Here is a 27543-nt window from a genome sequence, read left to right on the forward strand (position 1 = left end):
TGTACCTTCTCTTCATCCCCCCCTCTCTCTCTCTCTCTCTCTCTCTCTCATCCAATCTTCTACCATGTTGACAAAGCCAACTCATATTTACTGACACTCAACATGCACACATCTCCACTAGCGCTCTCCTCCCTCTCCTATTCCATCCTCTCCCCAATTTCCTCTCTTCATACCTTCCCTTCATCTTCTCCTCTCTCTCTCTCTCTCTCTCTCTCTCTCCATCCTCTCTCTCTCTCATCCAATCTTCTACCATGTTGACAAAGCTAACTCATATTTACTGACACTCAACATGCACACATCTCCACTGGCGCTCTCCTCCCTCTCCTATTCCATCCTCTCCCCAATTTCCTCTCTTCATACCTTCCCTTCATCTTCTCCCTCTCTCTCTCTCTCTCTCTCTCTCTCTCTCTCCATCCTCTCTCTCTCTCATCCAATCTTCTACCATGTTGACAAAGCCAACTCGTATTTACCGACACTCAACATGCACTCACTTTCACCAGAGCTCTCCTCTCTCTCTCCCACCTACAATCCTCTCCCTATTTTCCTCCCTTCATACCTTTCCTTCATCTTCTCTCCCTCTCTCTCTCCCTCACTCTCTCTCTCTCTCTCTCTCCCACATACAATCCTCTCCCCAATTTCATCTCTTCATATCTTTTCTTCATCTCCCCCCCCCCCACTCTCTCTCTCTCTCTCTCTCTCTCTCTTTATCCATCCTCTCTCCTCTCTCCCTCTCTCATCCAAAATTCTACCATGTTGACAAAGCTAACTCATATTTACCGACACTCAACATGCACACATTTCCACCAGAGCTCTCCTCCCTCTCCTATTCCATCCTCTCCCCAATTTCCTCTCTTCATACCTTCCCTTCATCTTCTCCCTCTCTCTCTCTCTCTCTCTCTCTCCATCCTCTCTCTCTCTCTCTCATCCAATCTTCTGTCATGTTGACAAAGCCAACTCGTATTTACCGACACTCAACATGCACACATTTCCACTAGCACTCTAGCTCCTCTCATTTCCCCCGAGATTGAGAGACTCCATGTCCAAGGCAGATGAACCTAGCAAAAAAATACCGCGGCTCACTCGAGTCTCTCCGCTTCATTGCTTGCGCAAATGACAGACTATATTTTTAGAAGCAATCGCATGCATCATCTCATTTCTGCATCTTTAAAGTAGTTTTATTGATTTGTGAGGATGCATCACATGTCCATGTTAAATATTTCAATGTTTTTGAACGGCACATATTTTCAATGTGCAGTGTTATATTGTAAAGTATTTCCCCTAAATAATAATTTTGTTTACAAAGCGAACATAATTATTTCTTTCAGGATAGCTTTTTAATATTATCAAGATAGCTTTATAAGTTGATGTATTTGTTAAAAATTTGAAGAAATAACTGAAATATACAAAAATGTACATGGCCATTTCTTGTAGGATGAGAAATCAAGTTTTTCATGAACTCAGAAATACTAAAAATTCCATCACATTCATCCAAAATTCTCTACTAAGTCTTCTACTTGTTGTAAAGAATCTTTTTCACAATGTAACCTTTTCAATATAGTCTTTAATAAGTCTTCCACTTATCTTTTTTTTAATAGGAGACTCAACCAAGTAGACTTCTTTCTTTAAAAAAAAAAAACACTTGTAATCTTTAATAAGTCTGTTAAAACATTGCATCCACTCTTCCAAGTATCCCTTCAGACCTGATATTTGAAGCAAAAAATAAAACCTCCCTTGCCCAGGCAGACAGAGCTACATGTACATTGTACATATGACTTGAACTTGTCAGTCAACCGAAACTACATCACAGGTGGGGCTAATAGTCTGTGTTGCTAGGCAACGCAGACAGGTGAAGTAGGTCAGTCAATCACCTCTGTGTCAAGATGCCAACATTTCATTTTTTTCTTCTTTTCTCCCCTCCCCTAGTCATAAAAAAAAGGGCTGGTGTTGAATGTGATGTGTAAGCACAAAATGGGAGGGAAAATCTGTCCGGCAATTGCTACATGTAAATGTACTTGTAATTGTAAAATTGTCCTTTTATGTTAACTGCAAAATACCAGTTAACTGAAAACTACGGGCATACACATGTATACTGAAAGACTATAAACTTTAGCGAATTGTAAAGGGTAGTCATTTTTTTAGGCAAGAAACCTTTGTGAATTGCAAAACAAATGGTGTTGCGTCGGTTGTGATTCAGTTATTTGTTGCATGAAACTTCCACGTAAAACATAAAAACCACTCATTTTCATGTACTTGTAATCATAAAAATGTCCTTTCGTTATAACTGCAGAGGAATACCTGTCCGATTACAATACAGGCCTATGAAAGCTGATTGTCTTCAGAGAGGCCTATTCAAGTTTTTAGCAACATTTGTCAATAGTAATTTGTGAAAGCTTCAAATCAAGACTAGGAGCCATCTTTACGGTCCTGGAATTACCAAGCCATTTGCATCCTCGTACGGACCAGTGTTTGGACCTGGACTAAATCATGCCTGTACACCGCATTGAATGTGATACAGTCAAACCTGCCTTAGTTACCACTGTTTGTGTTTCCCTTGGACGGTCACTATAGACAGGTTTGAGTGTACTACTTTTCTAGCTCTGGACTAGGGACCATCAAATGGTCTTGGACTTACCCAGCCATTTGCATCCGTAGAGTTCTATCCTCATGCAGACTGGTGTCTGGATCAGGACCACCGGAATGATTCTCAGGACCTGGGCCACGATGGGAGGGCTGATATGGACTGTGATCTGGGAGTTGGTGTCACGGTTACCGACAAAAACCTGAACAGAGAGCGAGGGGAGGCATCCAAAATAAAACAAAATTATAAGACAAACACTGAATGTTTTTTGAGCGGGATAGTTAAACCCTCTCATGAGAAAAAAGATGAATTTAAAAGAAAAACATTAACTATATATGTGTTGTATAATCCTACAGATGTAGAGAAATCTTAGTGCATCAAATGGTAAATAAATGTAAGAGTTTATGGTGATTTCCACATGCAATTGTTTGTGTTGTCAAATCCATGATCAATTCATGAAAATAAAATTCCTGCAGAAATAACTTCTTATAAGGCGATGTTTCAATGCAAATAAAGAGAGAGAAAAGGACAGGAAATGACAGAAAATACATTGTTTCCTCCTTCTTTTCTCTATTTTCTTTATGACCCCCATTTTTCTGTTTGTGTAATATTGATATTATGTAAATTATGTACCAAAGTTATTGTTAAGTTGGATACTTTGTGAGGATTATTTTTAACATGACACTTCAGTTATCTCATAATACATGTTTGTATTTTGAAGATTATGTTATATTGTTTTTATCTTGATGTGGATATAAATAAATTAATAAAAATTATAATTAAAACGTACCTCCTCTCCTGTCATCTGTACATATCGGATCCACGTCTTTCCGCCGTCTCTCGATAACTCCAGCCTGAAACGACTTGTGTATTCATTCCCGAAGTTCGTGTCCCATCTACCCTGTGTGGACAGGGCTAGGATGACCGTTAGGTTGAGAAGGTCCACCTGGAGGTACTCGTAGTGACCACTGGACTCTGGCTGGGCGTTGACCGGGCACCAAGCTCCAGCACCCTGGTTCAGGTGCAACCTGCAAAGAATCAGGGTAAAAATATTTTTAAAATTTCGGGGGGTACTTTTCAAGCTTGCTTGCATGAAAATAACTTTCTTTTATTTGTTTTGCATGGAACTCTATGCAAATTTTTGGTGGCTCTTTTATGACTTTCAGGTGTAACCGGCAAAGATCAGGGGAAAAAATGTTTAAAAATTTGGGCGGCTACTTTTCAAGCTTGCTTGCATGAAAATAACACACTTTAATTTGTTTTGCATTGAAATCTAAGCAAATTTTGGGGGGCTCTTTTATGATTTCAGAGGCTCTTTTTAGCATTTCGGGGCTACTTCGTGGGCTACTTCGCCCTGAGCCCCCATGTATTATTTTTCCTGGCAAAGATTGAACATTTGAAATTCTATTGGTGATTATGATTAGAAGGAAAGTGGTTTCATAAAGGCACATACATGTATACAGGACATCTGTTTTGAGTTTGATAATCACAAGTCTATATTTCAAATATCATGCAAAAACATAGTTTGGGATGTCTCTCATTCAATCACACAAGAACCATTACAAAATGAAAACAAATGAAGAAAGCCTTCCTCGTGTACATATGTAGCACCATGCATGTCAGGTCTTAGCTGTGCTCTTTCAAAAGCAACAACATATATCAACACTTAAAGTAATGTGATTGGTTATGTAAACAAATTTAATGTAAATTTTGCATGTTTCCTGTAAAATATTCTCAACTTCACACTCCGTGATGCATGATTCTTTGATTCTGATTCTGATTCATTTCGTACAGTACATTGGCACCATTTGTGCCCAACAGGGAATGAAAAAGTGGGACGCTTTTATTTTCAGGCTACCATGAATAGTGCAGTATACATGTGCCTCACTTATCACGCAACTGAGATGGCTTAATAATCCAATCTAATTTGTGGAATTAGCACATTTCTCAACAGTGCCTTGCCTGTACTTCCTCCTATCCAAATTATCCAATTACGCTCTAACACGGGCAGATTAGCCTAGTACTGCTGTCATATTGCATCAGCGTTGCTGTCAGGAGAACTTAACCCTGGTTCCTCTCACTAGGGCGAGTGCCCTGACATACTACCTGTTTGGAGCCAGAAGGGCGTTACGGCAATCCAACCCCATGTAATATATAGTTCATTTGAATGAAAGCAGAAAAATCAGAGAAGCAGAATGGCTAAAGTTTGAAAAAATCGGACCATTGCGGGACCAATACGGTAATAAGAAAGTTATGAATGTTTGAAACATGAGATCAAGTCTATGTAAATCACAAAAATATTGTCAGTGGATTGTCCTGATTTTCATGTACAAAATATCACTAATTTCTGTTTTTCTCTCAAGTGCCTTCACCCTTGAGGCACTACTCAAAAAATATTATGGAGAGTATATTGTTATAGGTCCTCTAAAAAGAAAAGACCATTCCGAGTTATACATTTATTTTGTTGTTGTTGATATTTAAGTTATTTTGTGTGTTGGAAAAAGATTGGAAAGTTGTCCGTTACCACTTCACAGCAACATTAAACCTATTCAGCTAATTTGAAGGGCCTAAACCGATAGTGATTACAACTTTACAAAATTCAGAATTTTCTCATTTTTTGTCCGACTTCATTCAGAACTTTTTAACCAGTCTACTTCTCTAATATTCTTCTTTCCTCTACAATATAGTTTGCTATCAAGGTTAGATTTCCCTTTAAACACTTAACAGCACTCGGAATCCCACATGAATTTCATATTTTTAGTTGGCAGGAATAGCAATCATCCTTTTTGATCTCAGAAGCTTGATAACATTTCCTTGCCCTGGGGTTTTCTAAAGTGCTACACTTCCTTTTCTCAACACCTTCCCTGTGATTTGCACTATTCCAACTCGACTACAAAGAGAGACAATCCGGTAAATCAAATTGCTTCATTTTGCACAATTTCCTGTTAATAATAGAGGAATCTTTACATCTTCCACGCCTTGCACAATACATGAGCAATGGAAGTAAATTGGTTTAATATCTAGAGAACATTGAATAAAAAGAAAAAATGGGCTTTATAGGAAAAAGAGAAACACAAAATTACCCTTCGGTTATTTCTTACAACGACTGAAATGCCTAAAGGAGCTTTTTGAATAAGAATGGATTTATAAAAATTACCCTTTATAGAAAAACTTTTATTTCTATCAAAAATCCCAAAGGAGCTTATGGAATAAAAACGGATTTAAATACTTTATAGAAAAAGAGAAAGAAGTATTCATAAAGTCTAAATGACAATACAGCTGGACTGATGCTCATCAAAATAGTGCATCTTTACCTCATATTTCTCAATTTGTTTTAAATAGCACTACAAAGTTTTTAAATTTAAAATGATTTATAAGTTGTTGAGGTTTCCCTTTAAGTCTTACTCTTTTCCTTCCTTTCTTTCCTTCCTGCATCTTGATGTGGAGAAGAAACTGACCCTCTATCTCTCTCTCTCTCTCTCTCTCTCTCTCTCTCTCTCTCTCTCTCTCTCCCTCCCTCCCTCCCTCCCTCTCTCTTTCTCTCTCTCTCTCCCCCTCTCTCTCTCTCTCTCTCTTCCCCGTACATCATTCTTTTTTTTCTATAAGAACCTTGGCCCTTTTAGATTTACATGCCCTTCAGGAAACCGTAAGCTTTAGGCTTATTAGCTTAATAATGAGAACTTAGAGGCCTGAAATATATCTGGAATCATATCAAATTCTTCTTAGAAATTCTTGAAATATTTAAAAGGAATGGTTATTTAGGGCAGTATGACAAATCAGTCAGAGTTAACATGTTAACGTACCAGAACCCTGTTTCATAAAACCTATCGTTATTAAATAACAACTGTCCCACTTCTATAACAATTTTGCTCACAGCCAATCCAATGCAATGATTTCAGTAGCTCATAAAAGTATTACTGTAACTTATTATTTAAACAAGTTTTTATAAAACAGGGTCCAGGGCTGAATATCACTATTGTTCAAAGAGAGATAATAGTGACCCTCTAAAGTACAGTGTACATCCCATTTATTTCAAAATCATAATTCTATTGGAAGAAGTAACACGATGACAAGAACCTTCTCCACCTGCTGAAAGCCAGAAGGACGTTAACACCACCAGATAAATGCCCTTCTGGCTCTGAGTAGATATGTCTTCATCAGCTCGAGATTACCAAATAGCTCGCTATTTCTGATTTGGGAAATAAACCTGAAGTTACAAATCACGTCTTCATCAGCTCAATACTCGACCTCGAGAAATTGGCTCTAGATATGTTTCTCAGCGTTCGCGCATAGTGCGAGTCTTCGCACTGGTGAAGATGCATCAGACAAATAGCGGGATATTTTGCAAACTAGCCCAAGTTATCTTGGAATGATTATCTGGACTAAATATCCCGCTGATTGCGACTGCGGGCTGATGAAGACACAAATTAGCTGGATAATGGATAATTTGCGATAGGAATAGTTAATATAGCAGGTTATTTGGCAATCTCGAGCTGATGAATACAGGCCTAGTGGGTGTCTTTGTAACTCTAACTTTATATCCCATTCTTGGTTTTTTTATAAATGAAAGAATAAACTTAATATAGCATAAGTGACAGAACCTACTTCATTACAATAAAATCATAACATTCTAACAGACCTACTTCCCTCTAATTGCAATGCCAGGGATACAGCACATACACGTCTCTTCATTTCGATCCAAAAACAGGCAAATTTGCTGATTATCTAATCTAATAATCCCTCCTCCCACTTAGTCTAAATCATACCCCATTCATTGTTACAATAAAATCATAATGTTCTAACAGACCTTCTTTTACCCTCTGATTGCAATAACAGCACATAACAATTTTTCTCATTCAATCCCAAAACAGGCAAATTTGCTGATTATCTAATCTAATAATCCCTCCTCCCACTTAGTCTAAATCATACCCCATTGTTAGCGCCAACAATGATGACAAATACATCCTACATATAGACGTACACGTTGATTGCAAGACTGGCTGCAAACCCAATCAGGACCAATCTATTCTCCGTACAACGCTCCAATCATCCTACTCTGGGTTTAGACTAATCAATTAACGTTTTGTTGATGCGTCTCCTCATTAGTATTCACATCTGTGTAAGGGATTGGAGAGGATACCACTCAGTCTGTACTCACTGTCATTTATCTTGCGTTCAGACTACCAAAATCCATGGTATATTGTATAGCTACATGTATACGATAAGTGATTAAAATCTTCCTAGTCTGAAGTTCTGAACGTCGCATAAAGAAATACAGCATAACAAAACGTTGTATAGCGAAACGCTTGTTTGAGCATCATTTTGAAATGAAACTTTATAAAGAATCAGCCTCCCATTCTAATCTAAACGTTGTATCGTACAAACATGGACCCTACTACGGTACAAATATTGTATAACTGGGCGGGGCTTAATAGTGTGACGATAAGCACGTGATTGGCTACCTATCTCGTCAACACCTATTTCTCGGTACGTTTCTTTATACAATATTGTTATCTAGTCTGTACGTTCCTTTTCGCTATACGTTAATTCTTTATACAACGTTTCATTATACGAATTAAGTATAAATTCCCTGTAGTCTGAACGGGGTATAACATTTGTTCATATAACTCCTCATTAGTAGCCCCATCTGTGTGAAGGATCATTGGGAGGGAGGGAGGGAGGTTTGACTTCAGTCGCTATTGATTTGATCATTGGAGTCATAACCCCCAACGATTGAATGAAGAATGAATTACAACTAATTACCGCACTCTTTAATGGGTCGATCAGGCCCAACTGGCACGTGCATTACGATAACCGGGATTCACTTGGCTTTTTGATATGATGATGAGTAATTATGGGCACATCAGATTTGATGTCACCTCTGGATCAAGCATTTGGATATTTCATGATAAAAAGTGCTCGTAATCAACAGTTCTGAATTGTAAAGAGAATGTATACACTTGTAGTGTTCAATTGTAGCATTTCCTTTAAATAAAGGAATCCTAAAATGAACTTTTAAATTTACTGTACTTTATTTATTTTTATTTTTTTGAGTGCGAGGGTCGGGGTAAATTTCTAACCTTTTTTTCCCCAAGTGGGATGAAAAACATTGTGAATTATAATATCCAAATGGACAATTAAACAAAACAAAATAAAATATCCTACTACTGGTATTCTAAACAATGTTGCCATAATCTTATAGCATTCCCACAGTACCTGGAAGAATTATAACTGTCTCAAATTCTGGAGAATTTTTTTAAATAAAATCCTTAAGGAACCAAGATAGCAGAAAAAACACATCACAAACCTTGCATTTTGTGGTCCAAATGAGAGCGTGTTGTTCTCATAGACAGAGCTGGCTGAGAGTTGCTCATCCTTGATAGCCTTGTCATTCATGCCCAGGGGATAACGACATGTACCTATAAAATGATTAAAAATGAGAAAGGATTAATTCATATGAAATATACACGTGATCAATTTCATTTATTCCATCATAATTTACATTACTGTCGACTGATATTGTAATTTATAAAATAGTTTACAAGTATACACAATGTTCATCAGAAATACAATTGATTCAATAAATACATTTATACAATGTTAAACAAAAATGAGTATGTTATAACAATTTGTTCGTTTGAGGCTGTGAAAACTATTATAATTTAATGCCCAAATATGACTCCTAATATGGTAGATATTTTAGCAACAATTTTGCAGAGAGAGAGATGCAATGTTTTATTTATTTATCAAAACATAAAATCTTTCGAGAGAATATATCTTCAAAATGTTTATTTACAAATTATTCACATTATTTTCAATTACAATTCCAATATCAATTTTTATTTGAAAAATGTGTATACCACTGTAGCTATCATTTGAGAGAAAATCATATAAAATCCCATCAGAAAGTTGGCATTTGCCAAGTTCCGCAATCTCCCAATTTATTTTTATATGGTCTGGGGTAACCATGGCCTTTAAAAAAGAATTAAAGTCTGTGATCTCATACTTTTAGCAAATTAAATTTAAAGTTTTGGGCCATAATCTCATCTTCACATGATTAATCAGAACTGAAAGAACTAGTTCAGATAGGGGAAGAGGAGGGTTTAATCTATCCCAAAAGCGAAACACTTATACTGAAAAGTAATTTGTTCTTCTTTCTATTTATGGAAGTCCTGAGAACTAGATTACAGTAGTGGATTTAAGGATTTATACAAAGCCACACTCAAGTTTAAGGATGGTAAAAGAGGAACTAATCCAAAGCGTCAGATTGATAAAGAAGAGGAGCGGATCAAATGTCACATGATATGTGAAGATTTCGGAAAAGAGTTCCTCAAAAATCAGGATGTGATTAAAGGAGGCTCGGGGTCCTGAACCTAATGCTAAACTGAACATTCATCCATGATGTATGAAGTAGAGCAATGCTCTTTTAAATTCATAAATCTTATTTATGATATAAGAAATAAATCTATTTGATGCCTAGTGAACGAAATTAGGGAATTATAGAAATAAAGATAGGTACAGGCCAAGGCTGATCAGCTATCAAATGATTTTTTTTTTATTGATTTGATTTGATTTGATTTCTGCATTTTTCTAAATATAATAACTGAATAACAAAGAACATAAAAACGGAAAGTCAAAAGAAAGAAAAAAAAGGCGACTGGCGTAATGCCGTAAACCCGGACCTCGCTCAAGCCCTGTAAATATATTAATCAAACATGACTGATGAAACTGTACAGCTATTTAATTATAATCGTATCAAGACATGAATGCATTGATAGTGTTATCCACTACGATAATGAAATGAGGCAAACGGCAGTGAAAAATGAGAATTGGCTATCATTATTAAATGGCACAGAGATAGAATGAAGCTAGTGCTTCCTGAAGAGTTGGATGCAGATAATTGCAAGTGTGATGAGGCAGAGAAGAAAGCCATCAGGTACCCTAGATAAACCCGTGTCCACACACAACACTTTCCGTGATTAGAGGTGATTAGTTATACCGTTTTGGGATAGTTATACGATGAAATTGTGTGTGTGGACGCTTACTAACGACACGTCATGTATTAACGAAATGTCGTACAATGAAACGCCGGTTTGGGCATCGTTTCGAACTAGAACTCAATAAAGAATCACGCCTAATCATGAAATGTGTTGTGTGTGGACGTAACTAGTATAACTAGAAGGGTATAACTGGGCGGGGCTTAATGTGACCTCGCGCGAAAGGAGACCTGACCTCTCATTTCCGCTTCCATTTCATGACCGCAATAGCAAACTGCGCACCTATACGACGGTTTGCTGTACAGAGTTTCGGGATTACTTTCTTGTGTGTGTGGACACCCTGGAATTTATACATGTACAATGATTCTTTATACAACGTTTCTTGTGTGAGGACACCCTGGAATTTATATGATGATTCTTTATACAACGTTTCGTTACAGAGTTTCGGGGTAAATAATTTTGTGTGTGGACACGCTGATAACCTCCACAGAGCTCATCAGACTCTGGCACTCTGCGGTGAATCGCAGATGAGTTAGCTCAGTCATTATAGATAGATCATTACGGAGGAAAGAAAGAAAGAGATACTCGCGCAAACACACATGAGAGTGATACAAAATGGAGAGAGTGGGGGGGGGGGGGGTACCCAGAGAGGATCATGAGAAGGTGAGACAAGCGAACGAATAGAGAGAGGATTAGATTGGACAATATAGAAAGAGGGGATGGGAAGAACTGACACAGGGAGAAATGAGAGAAAGGGGTGGTAGAAAATATAATATTACTGGACAGAAAGTAGGATAAAGAGAAAGGGAAAGGAAAGTGTGTATTTATAGCATTGCAATACATTCAAAATATGATTTCAACACATGTACATTACATCAAAGGGCAAGTCGAAGTGATTACATATGATAATGAATAAAGCATCAAATATCCTGAGTTGATACATCAACACACTCCAATGCAATATCATTATTAATATGAAATGCTCTCACATTGATGTATGCATGAAGACAAAGTAAGTAGATTCTTGACAAATTAATTTACCGATCTACGTCTTATCCAGGAACCCGGAGCTCCAGCAATAAGCTATTAGATAACTCAACATGGATTTACATGTAATAGGAGCTGTATTTCTCCCTAGACTTCAAATAATGAAAAAATGAATTATATATCAAAAGTAAAGGAGGGAAATGTTCTGAAATATTGCTGGATTACTCTGATATTCAGTTGGATTAGAGTATTCCTGGTAAGCTGTCTTTATCTTTAAGCCGCAGAATCAATCAGAGGATTCGAGGGATGCTCACACAGAATCGAGGCCCATTTTGGATGATTGGAAACCAAAGCAGTATAGATTGTACCATGGCGCATAGAGTAACAGTACATGTCCATGTACAATGTAAGTACAGAATTATCATGTTTTATATTGTCTGCCGGGAGCCAGAGGGACGCTAACGCTGTGTAAAAGCATAACAGCAGATGAGTGAAGGCCCTTGTGGCTATCAAGAGACAATATGTAAGTTGCAGAAATTTTGATCTACTCTACAGTAGGTGCACAAACTGCCTGTAATGACTAAAATCCTAATATTATCGGGTGAGAGCCAGAGGGAGGCTAATGCTGTGTAAAACAAAAGTATAAAGGCAGATGAGTGAATGCCCTTCTGGCACTTAAAGGATAATATGTATAAAGTTGCAGTTCTGTTCTACTCTAGGGGCACAAACTGCATGCGATGACAAAAATCCTAATATAATCGGATGAGAGCCAGAGGGACGCTAATTCTGTTTAAAAGCATAAAAGCAGATGAGTGAATGCCCTTCTGGCACTGAAAGGACAATATCTTAATTGCACTTCTGTTCTACTCTAGGTACACAAATTGCCTGTAATGACTACAATCCTAATATTATCGGATGAGCGCCAGAGGGACGCTAACTCTGTGTAAAAGCATAAAAGCACATGAGTGAATGCCCTTCTGGCACTGAAAGAACAATATCTATGTTGCAGTTTTGTTCTACTCTAGGTGCACAAACTGCATGTAACGACTAAAATCCTAATATAATCGGATGAGAGCCAGAAAGGTGTTTAATAACTCTTTGTTAAAGTACTGTATATGACTTATCACCCTTTTGGCTGCAAACAGACAGTATATAGGAAAGCCCTCAGAGGGCCCTAAATCCAATTACCATCGCACTCAGGGACCTAAACATATTCTCATCAAAGTTAAATTGCTTGCAAGACTGAGCTATAAATATACCTTTATAATAATTCTGAATTTTTCCCCAATGATTTCAGCGACATGCATCTTTTATCGTCAGCTTCTGTTACTTGATGACTCATGCCCACGGCGATTCGGCAAAGGATAATTGGAACAAAATCCCCCATCACATTTATTTGCTAAATGACAACCTATTCAAATATTTAGGTACAGGGTACAAGACAACGATAAATCTGGTAGCTTAATGACTCAGTCATTACTATTTGGTATGGGGAATATATCATAAATTGGGTGAAAAGGGCATCAAAGAGATAGAGATTTTGAACACACTTACTAACAAAGATGGGGATTTAGAATAGAGATTTTAACAAAAACACATTTTAAAAAGTCTGAGGGAAGAATGTATACATGTACGTTGGGAGAGAGAATGAGATGAGGCCAGAGATGGGTGGAAGGAGGGGCGGAAGGAGAGTGGGAGGGATCATAATCAAGCAAATTTTGCCAAAATATTTCAATCCTTCCTTTTAACTACCGTAGCACTCCCAAATTTCCATCTCTGAAATAATCTACCTGATAAAATCTGAACTCTTGAATCCCATTAGAGGTACATCATGTCATCTCAAAAGGCGTGACTTCATCAGCTCGAGATTGCCAAATAGCCCGCTATTTCTGATTTTGGAAATAATCCCAAGTTACAAATCGTGTCTTCATCAGCTCAAGACTTGACCTCGAAACTCGAAACTCGAAACTCAAAACTCAAGCTCAAGAAATTAGCTCGAGATATTTTGCTCAGCGTTCGCGCATAGTGCGAGTCTTCGGGCTGGTGAAGACGCACCGGACAGATAGCGGGATATTTTGCAAACTAGCCCAAGATTTCTTGGGATGATTATCTTGACCAAATATCCCGCTAATTGCAACTTCGGGCTGATGAAGATGCAAATTAACTGGATAATTTGCGATCGGATTAGTTCAAATAGCGGGATATTTGGCAATCTCGAGCCGATGAAGACAGGCCTAAAGAGCATCACAAGAGCATTCCTGATTGTGCAGAAGATGCCCTCCTGATACCAACCCAAGCATCCTCATGTTCTCTTCCTCACATACCATCATGTCATCGGAGCAGGAAATCCCTATCCATTTGCCTCGATCATGGAAAACAAGGGACCACGGTAGTCCCCATGTACACAAAAACATCTCAGCGATTCAATGTTTTCCGCACAAGATGTCACATCGCGACTCCTAACGCATCGAACATGGGAGCATTAACACATTTTGGGGTGCATTATCTTTGGGTGGCATCTTTAAAGGTTGGATGGAAAAGTTTAGAAAAGTTTAGAATGAATATTGAATAACCTCTCCTCTTCTCTCAAAATGCAGCTATCAAATACAACTGAAAGTGTGTGCATGTATTTGATCTTTAAAATGGTGTTTTGAAAAGCAGGCTATTATTAGAGTTAAGAATGTTATTTTAAACATTCAACATTCTTTACAGGTTTCATTCCTTTCCAAGTGCACATTAATCGGCGTCAGTCACAACAATAATGTACCTTCTAAATCTGACAAGTTGATTTGCTATCAAATCTTGTTATTCTGCATGACCTACAAAGCTTGGATATATGTTTTTTTCTCTTTCGACATTAGATTTTTTAAACCACACAAAAATAATGTATTCTTCATTCATCATTTTTCATTTCATTACAAATTGTAGATGTTTGTGGATTCTCATACATGTGTACATGTCGGTGTCACTTTAGGCCAGTCTTCATCAGGACGAAGTTGCAAAATAACCCGCTATTTTCAGACTCTGGATATTTTCCTGAAGCTCGAAATTGTGTCTTCACCAGACCGATACACTCATCACAAACTAGCGCAAATTAGCTCGCTATTTCCCAAATAGCGGAATATTTTGGAAACAAGACCAAGATTTCTCAGGATATTTTCTCGACAAAATGTCTTGCTAATTGCAACCGCGTGCTGATGAAGACGCAAATTAGCTGGCTGATTTGAGATCGGGTTATTTTGCAACTTCGGTCTGATGAAGACGGGCCTTTTGATCCGGCTTCTCTTGTGAAAGCAGGATGACAAACACGCATCCTGGCAATGTTATGTTATTGCAGAGACATGACAAACTGGATCTCGAAACTAAGAAAACATGTGAAGACATCTTGCTGGCAAACACATACATGTACTGTACGCTTGGAGCCAGAAGGGCGCTTACTCTGTGCAAAATGATATACATATGAGTTAATGACCTTTTGACTCTAATTAGGTGATATCATGTATGAAGAAATCATTTAATATTTTAAAGAACTTTATATACATGTAAATTGAAGTCATCAATGTACATGTATCAAGATATTACATCTTTGTTTGGGGGATCTTTTTTAAGAAACCTAAAATCTACAAGCTGAGCTTTTCAATAGGTTCCCTTCATTTCACCCTGTATAACCTACTTTTCACTACAATTAATTTTGACGTTAAAGAATTGATTATATAATGTGACAGTTTTAATATATTTCATATTATGTTCTAATTTTGTCAATTATGTGAATTCTTTTTTGTGAAATGTGAAACAAAATAAACTTGAAACTTGAAGATGGTATCATCTCTGCATCACTCTTTACATTTTTTTCAAAGAGTTGTGAGGGGGCCTGGGGGCCTCATAATCTCCATAACTAGTATAAAGGGCCTATTTGACTTTGAAGAAGAGAAACTAACAAAACCAAATGTGACAATGTGACACAACTAAACCAAACAAGCTGACTAAACCAAAGACAACTTTACCCTCCCCCAGTCTCTATCAACACAATATCCATTTTCGCAAGCCTTGGTTTCATGTAACAAAATGAGGCTTCAGGACCTAATAATCCTAAATTGGGCACGATTGAGTCACTCTTATCAGCAAACTCTTGGGGGAAACTATAACTCATCTTTCAAAAACGTACATTGCTGTCCAGGTTTACAACATCAATACGAACTAGACACGATGATGAGTGATGACTGGATGTTTTTACTTCTTCAGATGTTGTGGTGATGGAGCTGTTTCTATAGTGACTGACAAGTTGACAACTGAAAAGAGAACTATTTGTTTGAGAATACATTAAGCGGATGTAACCTTGCTTTTATTTAGAAATGATGTTGTTATTCTATTAATGCTTTAAAATGTAAAATCTCATTTGTTCCAGACAAGCCTTCAAAATGGGAAACAGAGATTCGATGCTGCATTATGATAAATTGATAACCATTATCTGTGTTTCAAAACTTTCAACATTTGCTCCGAAAAGTTCCATACAGACAGCAATTTGAGATGTTGATATCTGGACAAAATTGTCAAACCTATTTTTGTAAATAAATATATCAAACCATGTTCACACAGCAATGTGAACTCCATGAACATGTATGTTAAACCATGGTTCATATGTGTCTAAAGCTCAATATGAACAAGCCCTCTGAGGTATTTGCTATGGATATGCCATCCTCTCCTCTCGCAATCATCCCATGTTTCCTGAAAACTTAATCACTGTGTACTGTTGACACTGTTCATGCCTCCTTTCTTCCAACAACCCCTAGTGGCCAACATCAAATAATAGACTATTCTGATTGCTCAAGTTACAAGCGCAATCCTTCCTGTTTTTCTTCCATCTCTCACCGCTTCCCAAAATATCAGGTGAGATGTGTCAGCTAACTTCGTTGAAAACATGTTTATTTTGGGATCTTCTGATTACTTAATAGCACTTACAATGTAGAGCACTAAGAGCAGGAGAAGAAGATTATTCTTGACTGACACTATCAGCGTGTCCACACACAAAACAATTTATCCCGAAACTCTATAACGAAACGTCGTATAAAGAATCATAGTATAAATTTCAAAGTGTCCACACACAAGAAACGTCATATAAATAATCATCGTATAAATTCAAGGATGTCCATAAACAGCAGAAAGTAATCCTGAAACTCTACAGTCTGGTCTCCTTTCGCTCGAGGTCACGTTAAGCCCCGCCCAGTTAGTTACACTAGTTACACTCCCCCTGTCCACACACAACATTTTCCGTGATTAGGCGTGATTCTTTATTGAGTTTCAGTTCGAAACGATGCCCAAACCTGCGTTTCGTTAGACTAGTTTCGTTATACGACGTATCGTTAGTGAGCGTCCACACACACAATTTCATTGTAAAACTAACGCGAAACGGTATAGCTAATCACGGAAAATGTTGTGTGTGGACAGGGGGTATAAGTGACAGCAGGGACAATTCAATCCAAGTCTAAAAAATGTATTTTTGAAAGAACGTGGTCTCCCATAGAGGGGCATCAAGGCTTTGTTGGAAAGTACATGTATTTAGTAAAGCTACTGTACCGGGTACATGTATTTTCGCACTGCACCATTGTGGTCTTAACTTCAAAGTTTTGAACAACAACAATGCAGGTTCACACTGCATTTAAACAACGACTGCTCAACGTTTTAAACTACAAATGTACATGTACAAGACAGGCAAGGAGTTGCCTACATCTACAATCTTGCAAAACTATGAAGTGCATCTGCATGACACAAAACATTGCAGGAGAACCCAACCCCCTACCCCCTCCCCGTTCTTCAGAGTGTACATTTTAGGGGTTGGGAAACATGGTTTGGCTCTCTTTTTCAAAAACAATGTCTGTTTGACGAAGACAAAAAAAAAATTAAACAACGTTTGCTGGTTCGCACTGCACTTTAAAAAAAAAAAAAAAAGTTCGGCTCAAAGTTTTATGTACATGTACATGTATAAAAACATGTTTTATACTACAACTTACAAGCCAGCAGTATTCTACAAGCTGATGAAACCTCAAAAGTTAATTACATCTGCACACCACATACATTTAGCACTAAAAGAGCCCCCCCCCCCACCTCTTCCAATTTCTTCAGTCTAAATTTAGGGGTTGGGAGACAAGGCTTGGCTCCTGTTTGGCCTTGTAGAGGTCAAAATGAGGACACCTGGGCCAACATCAAGGGAAAAAACAAATTCAGAGAAATATGGGTAAAAATGACCGGGTAGAGATTTATTAAATGAGAAAACAGGATACCAGTAAGTATATAAACAGGCTGGTAGAATGTGGAATAACAAATTGATTGTGTTCCATACACTTGAAATTTCACTTCTTGGCCAATCTTTTTGCAAGAAATATATGTGGACTGCAAAAAAATGTTACTAGTGAACTTGTGATTCAATTATTTTGCAAATTTACATTAACCACTTTTGAAATTGCAAGTTTCTGTTTTTGTTAGAGCTCCCGTCTTTTCTAAATTCAAACAGCAATAATAATAATTATGATTTTGTTCGACCAGCTTCTAAACCACAAACTTGCAGGAGACGGCCATTTTCTCTGCACAAAATATTCATGGACTGCAAAAAATACATACATGTATTAATCTTTTGTTCCACTCCTAAGGCCATGATGGCACTGCTCTCCGACTCAAGAGAGAGACTACGAAAAGTGCATCCTTTTGTGGACATATGGCAGCCGGCAGTCCTTCAATAAAGTACACAGCACGAGACTGAAATCAATTAGTTGGATGATGGGATGCTGTACAATCAATGCTGAAGGCAATAACACTGCCCCCTGGAATTAATCAGAAAATATGATCACTCGTCTTCTGAAATGGGGTCCAAGACAAAGAGGTTTCCTAAAAGCTTTGAATAGGATTGAGAATGGGACAATGATACATTAAAAATCTAATTTAATTGCAGCCTGCTTCAGAAAGTGCATTGTTATAGGTCTACGTGACATGCATTCACAATTATTTTCTCGGTAAAGCTGGAAGGGCGGCTTTGAATAGCATTGAGAATCAAAAAATGATACATTAAAAATCTAATTTGATTGCAGCCTGCTTCAGATAGGGCATTGTTAAAGGCCTACGTGTATATTCAATTCACAATCATTTTCTTGGTATTAAAGCTGTAAGGGCTACACTGAAAAATAGATGTAATTTTGTTGAGTATATTTCTCTATGGATATGGACATACAATGCACATGTACAGTACATGTAATGTACAATACATGTAGGCCTTAATATTAACATGAACATGTAACATATATATGCTAAACAAGCTTGCAAAATTTCCCTATTTTCAAGTTGTTAAATCTCATAATACATATTCAAATTCAGCACATGTTTGTAAACTCTGTTCAACGTTATCTCAGAAATCTAATCTTCCTGAAGCCCATTTACACATCCAAAACCATTTTGAAAAATTATAGATTATTTTGACTACCAGTATCTTGCTGGAAAAACCCTTTTGGGTAGTGCACATACATGTACGCTACTTGTCGGTGCTCTGTATTCGTCAGTACGGACGTGAGGAGGGGCACGTAAGCATATCGGTATCTTACCGAAGCTTGGATTTTTCTATGTGCAACTACCGGCGAAACACCGGAATGTGAGAAAAATCAATGATTTTTGGTTGCAGAGTAGATGAAACTTTTGTCTATAATTAGGATAGCGTAATCTTATGGTGGCCCTGAAGGGACATCGCGAATAGACTAAATCGTGAAAAATATGCGATAAAATTCACGATATCGTCAATTTTATCGCATATTTTTCACGAAGAAATTCACGAAATTGACGATATCGTGAACTTTATCGTGAACTTTTCACGATGAAATCGACGATATCGTGAATTTTATCGTGAAAAGTTCACGATATAAAGTTCACGATATCGTCAATTTTATCGTGTACTCTATCGTGTACTCTATCGTGTACTCTCCTGACGGGCGCTTCGTAAACAAAACCAGCCCTAGCTGGGGGAGACAGAGAGAAGGAAAAAAGGGAAAGGGAAAGAGAAGATAAAAGGAAAGAAAGAATAATAAGAAGAAAAGAGGGAAACGGGGGGGGGGGGGGCGAAGGGCTCTTGCCTCCTCCTCACTCCCCCCCCCCCTCCCCGCCAAAAAATAAATCAGAGAGAGAGAGAGAAGGGAAAGGGAAAGGGAAAGAGAAGATAAAAGGAAAGAAAGAAGAGGAAGAAGAAGAAAAGAGGAAAACGGGGGAAGGGCGAAGGACTCTTGCCCCCCTCCCCCCCCCCCCCGCCAAAAAATAAATCAGAGAGAGAGAGAGAGAAGGGAAAGGGAAAGGGAAAGAGAAGATAAAAGGAAAGAAAGAATAATAAGAAGAAAAGAGGGAAACGGGGGGGGGGCGAAGGGCTCTTGCCTCCTCCTCACTCCCCCCCCTCCCCGCCAAAAAATAAATCAGAGAGAGAGAGGGAAGGGAAAGGGAAAGGGAAAGAGAAGATAAAAGGAAAGAAAGAAGAGGAAGAAGAAGAAAAGAGGGAAACGGGGGCAAAGGGCTTTTGCCTCGTCCCCCCGCCCCCCGCCAAAAAATAAATAAGAGAGAGAGAGAGAAGGAAAGGGAAAGAGAAGAAAGAAAGAGAAAAACGAAAAAGAGGGAGAATAGGAAAGAAAGGAAAAGAAAGAAAAGAAAGGAGGCAAGAGCCCTTCGCCCCTGTTTCCCTCTTTTCTTATTCTTTTTCCTCTTCTTTCTTTCCTTTTATATTTTCTTTCCCTCTCCCTTCTCTTTCCCTTTATGGCGGGAGGGGGGAGGGGGAGGTAAGAGCCTTTCGCCCTTCCCCCGTTTCCCTCTTTCCGTCTTCTTCTTCTTTCTTTCCTTTTATATTTTCTTTCCCTTTCCCTTTCCCTTCTCTCTATCTCTCTCTCTCTCTCCTATTTATTTGTTGGCGCGGGAGGGGGGAGGAGGCAAGAGCCCCTCTTTTCTTCTTATTCTTCTTCCTTTCCTTTTTTATTCTCTTTCCCTTTCCCTTCTCTCTCTCTCTCTCTCTCTCTCTTATTTATTTTTTTGGCGGGGGGATGCAAGAGCCCTTCGCCCCCGTTTCCCTCTTTTCTTCTTCTTCTTCCTCTTCTTTCTTTCCTTTTATCTTCTCTTTCCCTTTCCCTTTCCCTTCTCTCTCTATCTCTTATTTATTTTTTTGGCAGGGGGTGGGGAGGGAGGAGGCAAGAGCCCTTCGCCCTTCCCCCGTTTCCCTCTTTCCTTCTTATTCCTCTTCTTTCTTTCCTTTTATATTTTCTTTCCCTTTCCCTTCTCTCTCTTATTTATTTTTGGCGGGGGGGGGGGGGGGGGAGGAGGCAAGAGCCCTTCGCCCTTCCCCTGTTTCCCTCTTATTCCTCTTCTTTCTTTCCCTTTCCCTTCTCTCTCTCTCTCTCTTTCTCTTATTTATTTTTTTGGCGGGGGGGGGGGGGGAGGTAAGAGCCTTTCGCCCTTCCCCCGTTTCCCTCTTTCCTTCTTCCTCTTCTTTCTTTCCTTTTATATTTTCTTTCCCTTTCCCTTTCCCTTCTCTCTCTCCTTATTTATTTTTTGGCGGGGGGGGGGGGAGTGAGGAGGAGGCAAGAGCCCTTCGCCCCCCCCCCGTTTCCCTCTTTTCTTCTTATTATTCTTTCTTTCCTTTTATCTTCTCTTTCCCTTTCCCTTTTTTCCTTCTCTCTGTCTCCCCCAGCTAGGGCTGGTTTTGTTTACGAAGCGCCCGTCAGGAGAGTACACGATAGAGTACACGATAGAGTACACGATAAAATTGACGATATCGTGAACTTTATATCGTGAACTTTTCACGATAAAATTCACGATATCGTCAATTTCATCGTGAAAAGTTCACGATAAAGTTCACGATATCGTCAATTTCGTGAATTTCTGCGTGAAAAATATGCGATAAAATTGACGATATCGTGAATTTTATCGCATATTTTTCACGATTTAGTCTATTCGCGATGTCCCTTCAGGGCCACCATAAAAATCAATGATTTTTGGTTGCAGAGTAGATGAAACTTTTGTCTATAATTAGGATAGCGTAATCTGTTGTGCACATCAATCACAGGCAGTCACGCTGGTGTAAGCCCAGGAATCTTGGGTCTCAAATTTGATCCCCCAAAATCCTCTTAATCCATCCCCCTTGTCAAGTCCAGACATCAAATCATGCTCTTCCGACAACTGATATCTCAATCGTCAAGTCATTCATGTTGAATTTTAAACGCTATCTTGACTTTAGAAGAAGAAAAAAAGGAGTTGGGAATTTAATGTAAAAGTGTCGAAATAAAAGAGTTTTTTGAAAAAATATAATGATGGTACGATTCTGATTTCACTCTGTAGTCAGATCATCTTTTAAAGGTAAAGACCAGTTATGGTCATGCGATTGCATTGTGAAAGAAACGTTGTGGAATCGATCATATAAGGTTGATCATCTAGCATCTAGCATCTAGCATCTGCAAGGTTCTGGAATCAACAAAATGATAAGAAATTTGGCCCATTCTTCGTAAAGTTACAAGCATTATACACAAAAAGATGTATATGGGACTACCCTATATCTCTCACAGACCATGAGAGAAACAAATTCACCAAATAGATCTATATGAATTATTAGTAGGCGGTTTCCCGGCAATTTTTTTATCATCATGTATTAGTCAAAACATATTCTTTCACATGATTGGTAATGAGAGCTTCCATTTCATTTTTTGAAATTGGGGCGTTTCCAATACTGGTCTTTACCTTTAATCAAATACACACTCTTGTATACAAATGTTGGCCTCCATAGAGAATCAATCTAATATTTCCTATTTGAACGTGGACCAATCTTCATATATTTCCTGATATGTATCGATGAAACCTATTTGCATCCTTTTATCTAATTTGTAGAATTTACAAACATTTTGAAATGCTGAATCACATGTACTATTTTGCTAATGGTTTTTAAGGCTGTGAAGGGTAGTCGAATGCTCGAGTACCCGCACGGTTGACTACTCGGGTATTCGCTTGTAAGCATAGGAGTGTACTCGGGTACCTCATTACACTGTTGTGCACAGCCTTAATGGTTTTGATTCCTTCCTACCGGTATCCATTTAACACCCGGGTGGAGAGTGGCAAGTGTGGATTAATGTCTTGCCAAAAGACATTAGGGTAACATTGTAACCTACATGTACATTTACATTGTATCGCAAAGGAAAGATCCATCTGACTAAGAGTTTATCCATATCAATGGTTCTACCATAATGTTATGTTCTTGTATCGTCTGGAAATAAATGACTCTTGTAATGATGTCTGGGGCATGCTAACTTTGCTAGTTGAACTTTCACGCTCTCCTGCTCTCTCTAGTTTGACCCTACCCTCTCTCTTGTACTTCATCAAATCTTAAACTTAAAGAGAAGGTTGAGTTCTGGGAAGAGGTGAAAAATAATTTGTGAGCATTATCATTGTTAAATGCTAGTGTGGAAGAACATCAGATAAAATTGTTCCTTCAAAAAGCATGGCTCTTCAAATGCCTTAATATTCTAAATATGGCATGTAAAAGCATAAAAATCGGGACAGATATTTACGCCACATGTTTAAGTACATGTAGTCCCATATACATCTTTCTGTGTACACTGTACAGTGCTTGTAACTTTAACAAGACTGGCCAAATTTCTTATCATTTTGTTGATTCCAGAACCTTGCAGTACACACCAATATACTTACATATGCTTCAACCTTTTCTGGTCGATTCCACAACATTTCTTTCACAATGCAATCGCATGACCAGAACTCAACTTTATCTTTAAACATGAAAGAGCATCAAAGTCAATTCTCTGTCATTAAAAGCCCAAAGTGAGAAACTGATCATCAGAGTCATCAACTTCATTTCTGCTTCTCCCATTTCAATAATACACCCCAGTGGTTGTGATAGATGGCAACCATTTGGTATTAAGTAAAGGACCCTTCTCCACTCAACTCAAGTACGTTCCGCGGGTGATAATACGTTGACAGATGTGGGGGCTCATCTAAATATCATCGTCTGTTTCAGCAGCAGTGTCTTTCAGAGTGCATCGAGAGATACATGTACACCACATTAATCATATCAATGGGAAGAGAATTCTGCAGGCACTCCACTCTGCCTCGCAAATTGTCATGTTATTGCATTCACAGAGAAGTGCAAAGACATAAATCATACAAAGTAATGATTAAGAGTACGTAATGATGCATACATTTTCACTCTGTGACTGTGGCTTGAGAACAAAAAGTACAACTCTTCAACATTAATTGATATAACATTTACCAAATATTTTTATCAGTGCAAGAGTATGATTGTGTACTAGTATCATAATTATACAGATCAATAAACTATCTTCAATATTAAACACAAGCGAAAGAAGCATACTTTTGTTTATTCTACAACTTGAGAGCAAGACATTATACTGTAGGTCTCAAAAGTGACACCTGATCAATACTAGCATTGCTTTTCAAAACACAATTTTCTCCTTGACTTTCACAAACTGAAACTTATTTACAAACAATTCCAAGAAATTCTATGCAGGAGGCCATAAGACGATAAAAAAAGCCTATCACCATATTCAGCCTTGGCAAATAAAAATACTACATCAAGTATTAAACCTGTGGGTATTACAGTATTCCTCTACTTGAGTGAAGAGATAAAGATTTGAAAATGTGCTCTTGGGATAAATGTGTGGTGTTTGGTTCTTGGAACTCCCAAATGTTGATACCCCCAGAGTCATGACCGTGTGGTCAACGAACCCAAGAAGCCACACAAATTGCAAATATTTGGGATTCATGAAATTCATGAGAATGGGTACGCAGCAGAAAAATGTGGGATATTTTTTTCTTTCTGTAAATCATGAACAAAGTATTTTCATCTGAAGTTTTGATAACAGTCCAAATTCATTTGATGTCTAAATACAGGCATCCTTTAAGCCCCACTGCACTACGTATACATTTGTAGCTACTTGTGCCCTCTATATAGCAAACCATGCCTAGTCGGTGCCTGTTGGTTCCCCATGATCCCTTTTTCTTATTATTGAGAGCAGATTTCATGAGATAACCACCTGTCAGTGACCTTGCAGGAAGGTCTAATCCCCCTGGCCAAACTAGTACAGACAGGCTTTAAAGGGAGCGGGTGACTTTGCCTCGGATTGAAAACAAAATCAATGATTTAACTCATGCTGCTATCATAATTACAAACCTTTAGCCAGTTTAGGTCAGTCAGGAATCCCATAGCTTTTACAAACCAATTGCATGTTTGAATATCAAGACATTTCTATTGGAATTCAGAAATTTCAAAACCGTAACCTCGGAACAGTTTCGAATCTGTAACGGTCGGCAATGATACCTCCCTTTAAAAGAAGGGAGCTGTATTAAAGATGGCAACTTCATTCAGACATTGATGAAGGAAATTATATGGTACGCCAAAGAAAAAAAGTGAGACCCCAAAACAGACAGATACTACAGAAAGAAGTATATGAGCTGTATGATTGTTTTTCCTTGCTTGACAATTGTCATACAGCAAAAGTACACATGCTTTCAAATGATACAATAATACAATGATTACATTAATCCATACCTGCTTTAATGAGAAACATTGTTTTGATTTTTCTTCAAGGATGCAATAAAGTCCTTAATACTGTCCTTTTCTTTTCTAATGTACAAGCAATAGGATCAGTAATATTATATCTTCGTAATATAATAACGCCTCAAATTACATGTAAACTAATAATACAATGAAGAAGGCCAACATGTGTATGGACAAACCAGCAACTGTTCCCAAAAGGTAGGTCGAGGATAACAATGGCTTGTATTTTTAATGTTAATCATTACACAATGGCCTATAAAAGATGAAGTTGAGTTCTGGTCACGCGATTGCATCGTAAAAGAAACGTTGTGGAATCGATCAGAAAAGGTTGATCATCTAGCATACATGTTGGAGTGTACTGCAAGATTCTGGAATCATCAAAATGATAAGAAATTTGGCCCAGTCTTAAAAGTTAAAAGCACTGTACACAGAAAGATGGGACTACACAAACACGTGGCATAAAAATCCATCCCGATTTTTCATAATGTTACGTGCCATATTTAGAATATTAAGGCATTTGAAGAGCCATGCTTTTCAGGGAACATTTTTCATCTGAGGTTCTTCCACACTTGCATTAATACAATGATAGCGCTCACAAATTATTGTTCACCTCTTTCCAGAACTCGACCCTCTCTTTAAATGTCTTCTGTAAAATTTTGCAGTGGTCTTCCTAACGATGAGGCCATGTTTGCACGCCTCCAATTTAGCAATAGAAATTAACTCAGCACCTGAGAAACGGTAAGAAACTTGGCCAGCACTCACCAACGTTCGACCCGGCCCCTCAGTAAACAATGGGCTTTCATTGCATACCAGAATTCAAAGTCATTAGGCCAATTTGTTTTGATCTAAGAAGTGATTACCGAGTGCGAAACATGTTGGCAAGAGGCGTGTGCAAAAGTACATGTACCCATTGTGAACCATGTCGTAAGTCATGTAAACAGCATTTAATTGTTATTTACAAGTAGATAAACTGCCAACTATTTTCCATCAATATTTAAATTGAAAATATAAAATACATAATTGAATTCAAAATGTATTTTGATATTTTTTCGCATCTGGAAAACTGAATTGATGACTCCTTTGTCCATTTGAGACACTGTAAAAATGGATATTGTGGTGTCTAGCTTTAAATCTAAATCAATCACAAGGACTTGTAGGTTCTATATTCTTGGCAAATTTATTCAACCTTCAATTTTGAAAACATGTTAATAATAATAATTTTAATAATAATTTTAATAATAATTTTAATAACAATAGCAATAATAGAAAAACCTACTGAGTGCATAATATCTCACAGAATCTACAGTGTATGCATTATACATTCTCATGTTCTCTTTTATCATTTATATCTAACATTATTCCCGTGCTGGGATGAAACCAATTGCTGTGAATGAAATGATATTCTAAGGAAAGGGAAGTGCAACTAAGGTAATCAAATCATCTAACTCTAAATTTTCCCAAACGCAAATGCCTCAAGCGAATGCTTTCTGGATCATTACCTAAATGTATATCCTGTGATATTTGCCAAAAGATATATCAAGACGCCATCAAGGAAATACAACCCAAATTTAAGAAGCAGGAGTTTATGAAATACAGAAAATATATATCGAAAGGGTGGTGGGATCTGAGATCTTGGCAAAATTTCATGTCGGCTTTACGTTTATGCAGGTTGATTTCCTCACTCGGAAAGTTGGAGTAAAGCCCAATTGCAGGAGGGGAAGAGAAGTTGAGAGAGAATGAAAGAAAGAATAAGAATACTAATATTTGAATACCAGATTATGTATAAAGCATGGACCCTTAGAGCTGGAGAAAATGGGAAAGAGACATGCAGGAAAAAAAGAAAGGCATAGTATGTATGAATTGAGAGGGAGAGTGTGAGAGAAAGAGAAAGAGAAAGAGAAAGAGAGAGACAAAGAGAGAGACAGAGAGAGAGGGAGAGACAGAGAGAGACAGAGATGGGGACAGAAAGAGAGACAGACACAGACACCAAGACAGAGAACACAATTTCCAAAGTCTTCTCATTTCCAATAGAGAGAGAGAGAGAGATGGAAAGGGAGAGACAAAGAGAGACAAAGAGAGATGGGGACAGAAAAAAAAACAGACACAGACAGACAGACAACACAATTTCCAAAGTCTTCTCATTTCTAATAGAGAGAGAGAGAGAGAGAGAGAGAGAGGAAGGGAGAGACAAAGAGAGACAGAGATGGGATCATGGGGACAGAAAGAGAGACAGAGACAGACATACAGACAGTGAACACAATTCCATACTTGCATGTCATTCAGCTCATCTAATCTGCGAAATTTTCAGTATAAAAGATGATTTTAAAAGACGAAAATCCAAAATGCAAATCTCATAGAGATGTTTTTCTAAAATTCTCTAAAAATATGAGTGG

General features: G+C 37.9%; 1 protein-coding gene across 1 annotated transcript in view; it reads right to left on the reverse strand.

The window, feature by feature from the left end:
- Positions 1–27543, reverse strand: part of LOC578737 (discoidin domain-containing receptor 2) — a 49620-nt gene that overhangs the window by 21084 nt on the left and 993 nt on the right. The window contains exons 2-4 of the mRNA XM_778892.5: positions 8886–8997; positions 3369–3606; positions 2633–2780 (exon numbers count right to left, since the gene is read on the reverse strand). Coding sequence (XP_783985.3) covers positions 2633–2780; positions 3369–3606; positions 8886–8997 — 498 coding nt within the window. The remainder of the gene's footprint in view (positions 1–2632; positions 2781–3368; positions 3607–8885; positions 8998–27543) is intronic.

Source organism: Strongylocentrotus purpuratus, unplaced genomic scaffold, assembly GCF_000002235.5.
Source record: "Strongylocentrotus purpuratus isolate Spur 01 unplaced genomic scaffold, Spur_5.0 spur5_scaffold_4, whole genome shotgun sequence".
NCBI lineage: Eukaryota > Metazoa > Echinodermata > Echinoidea > Camarodonta > Strongylocentrotidae > Strongylocentrotus > Strongylocentrotus purpuratus.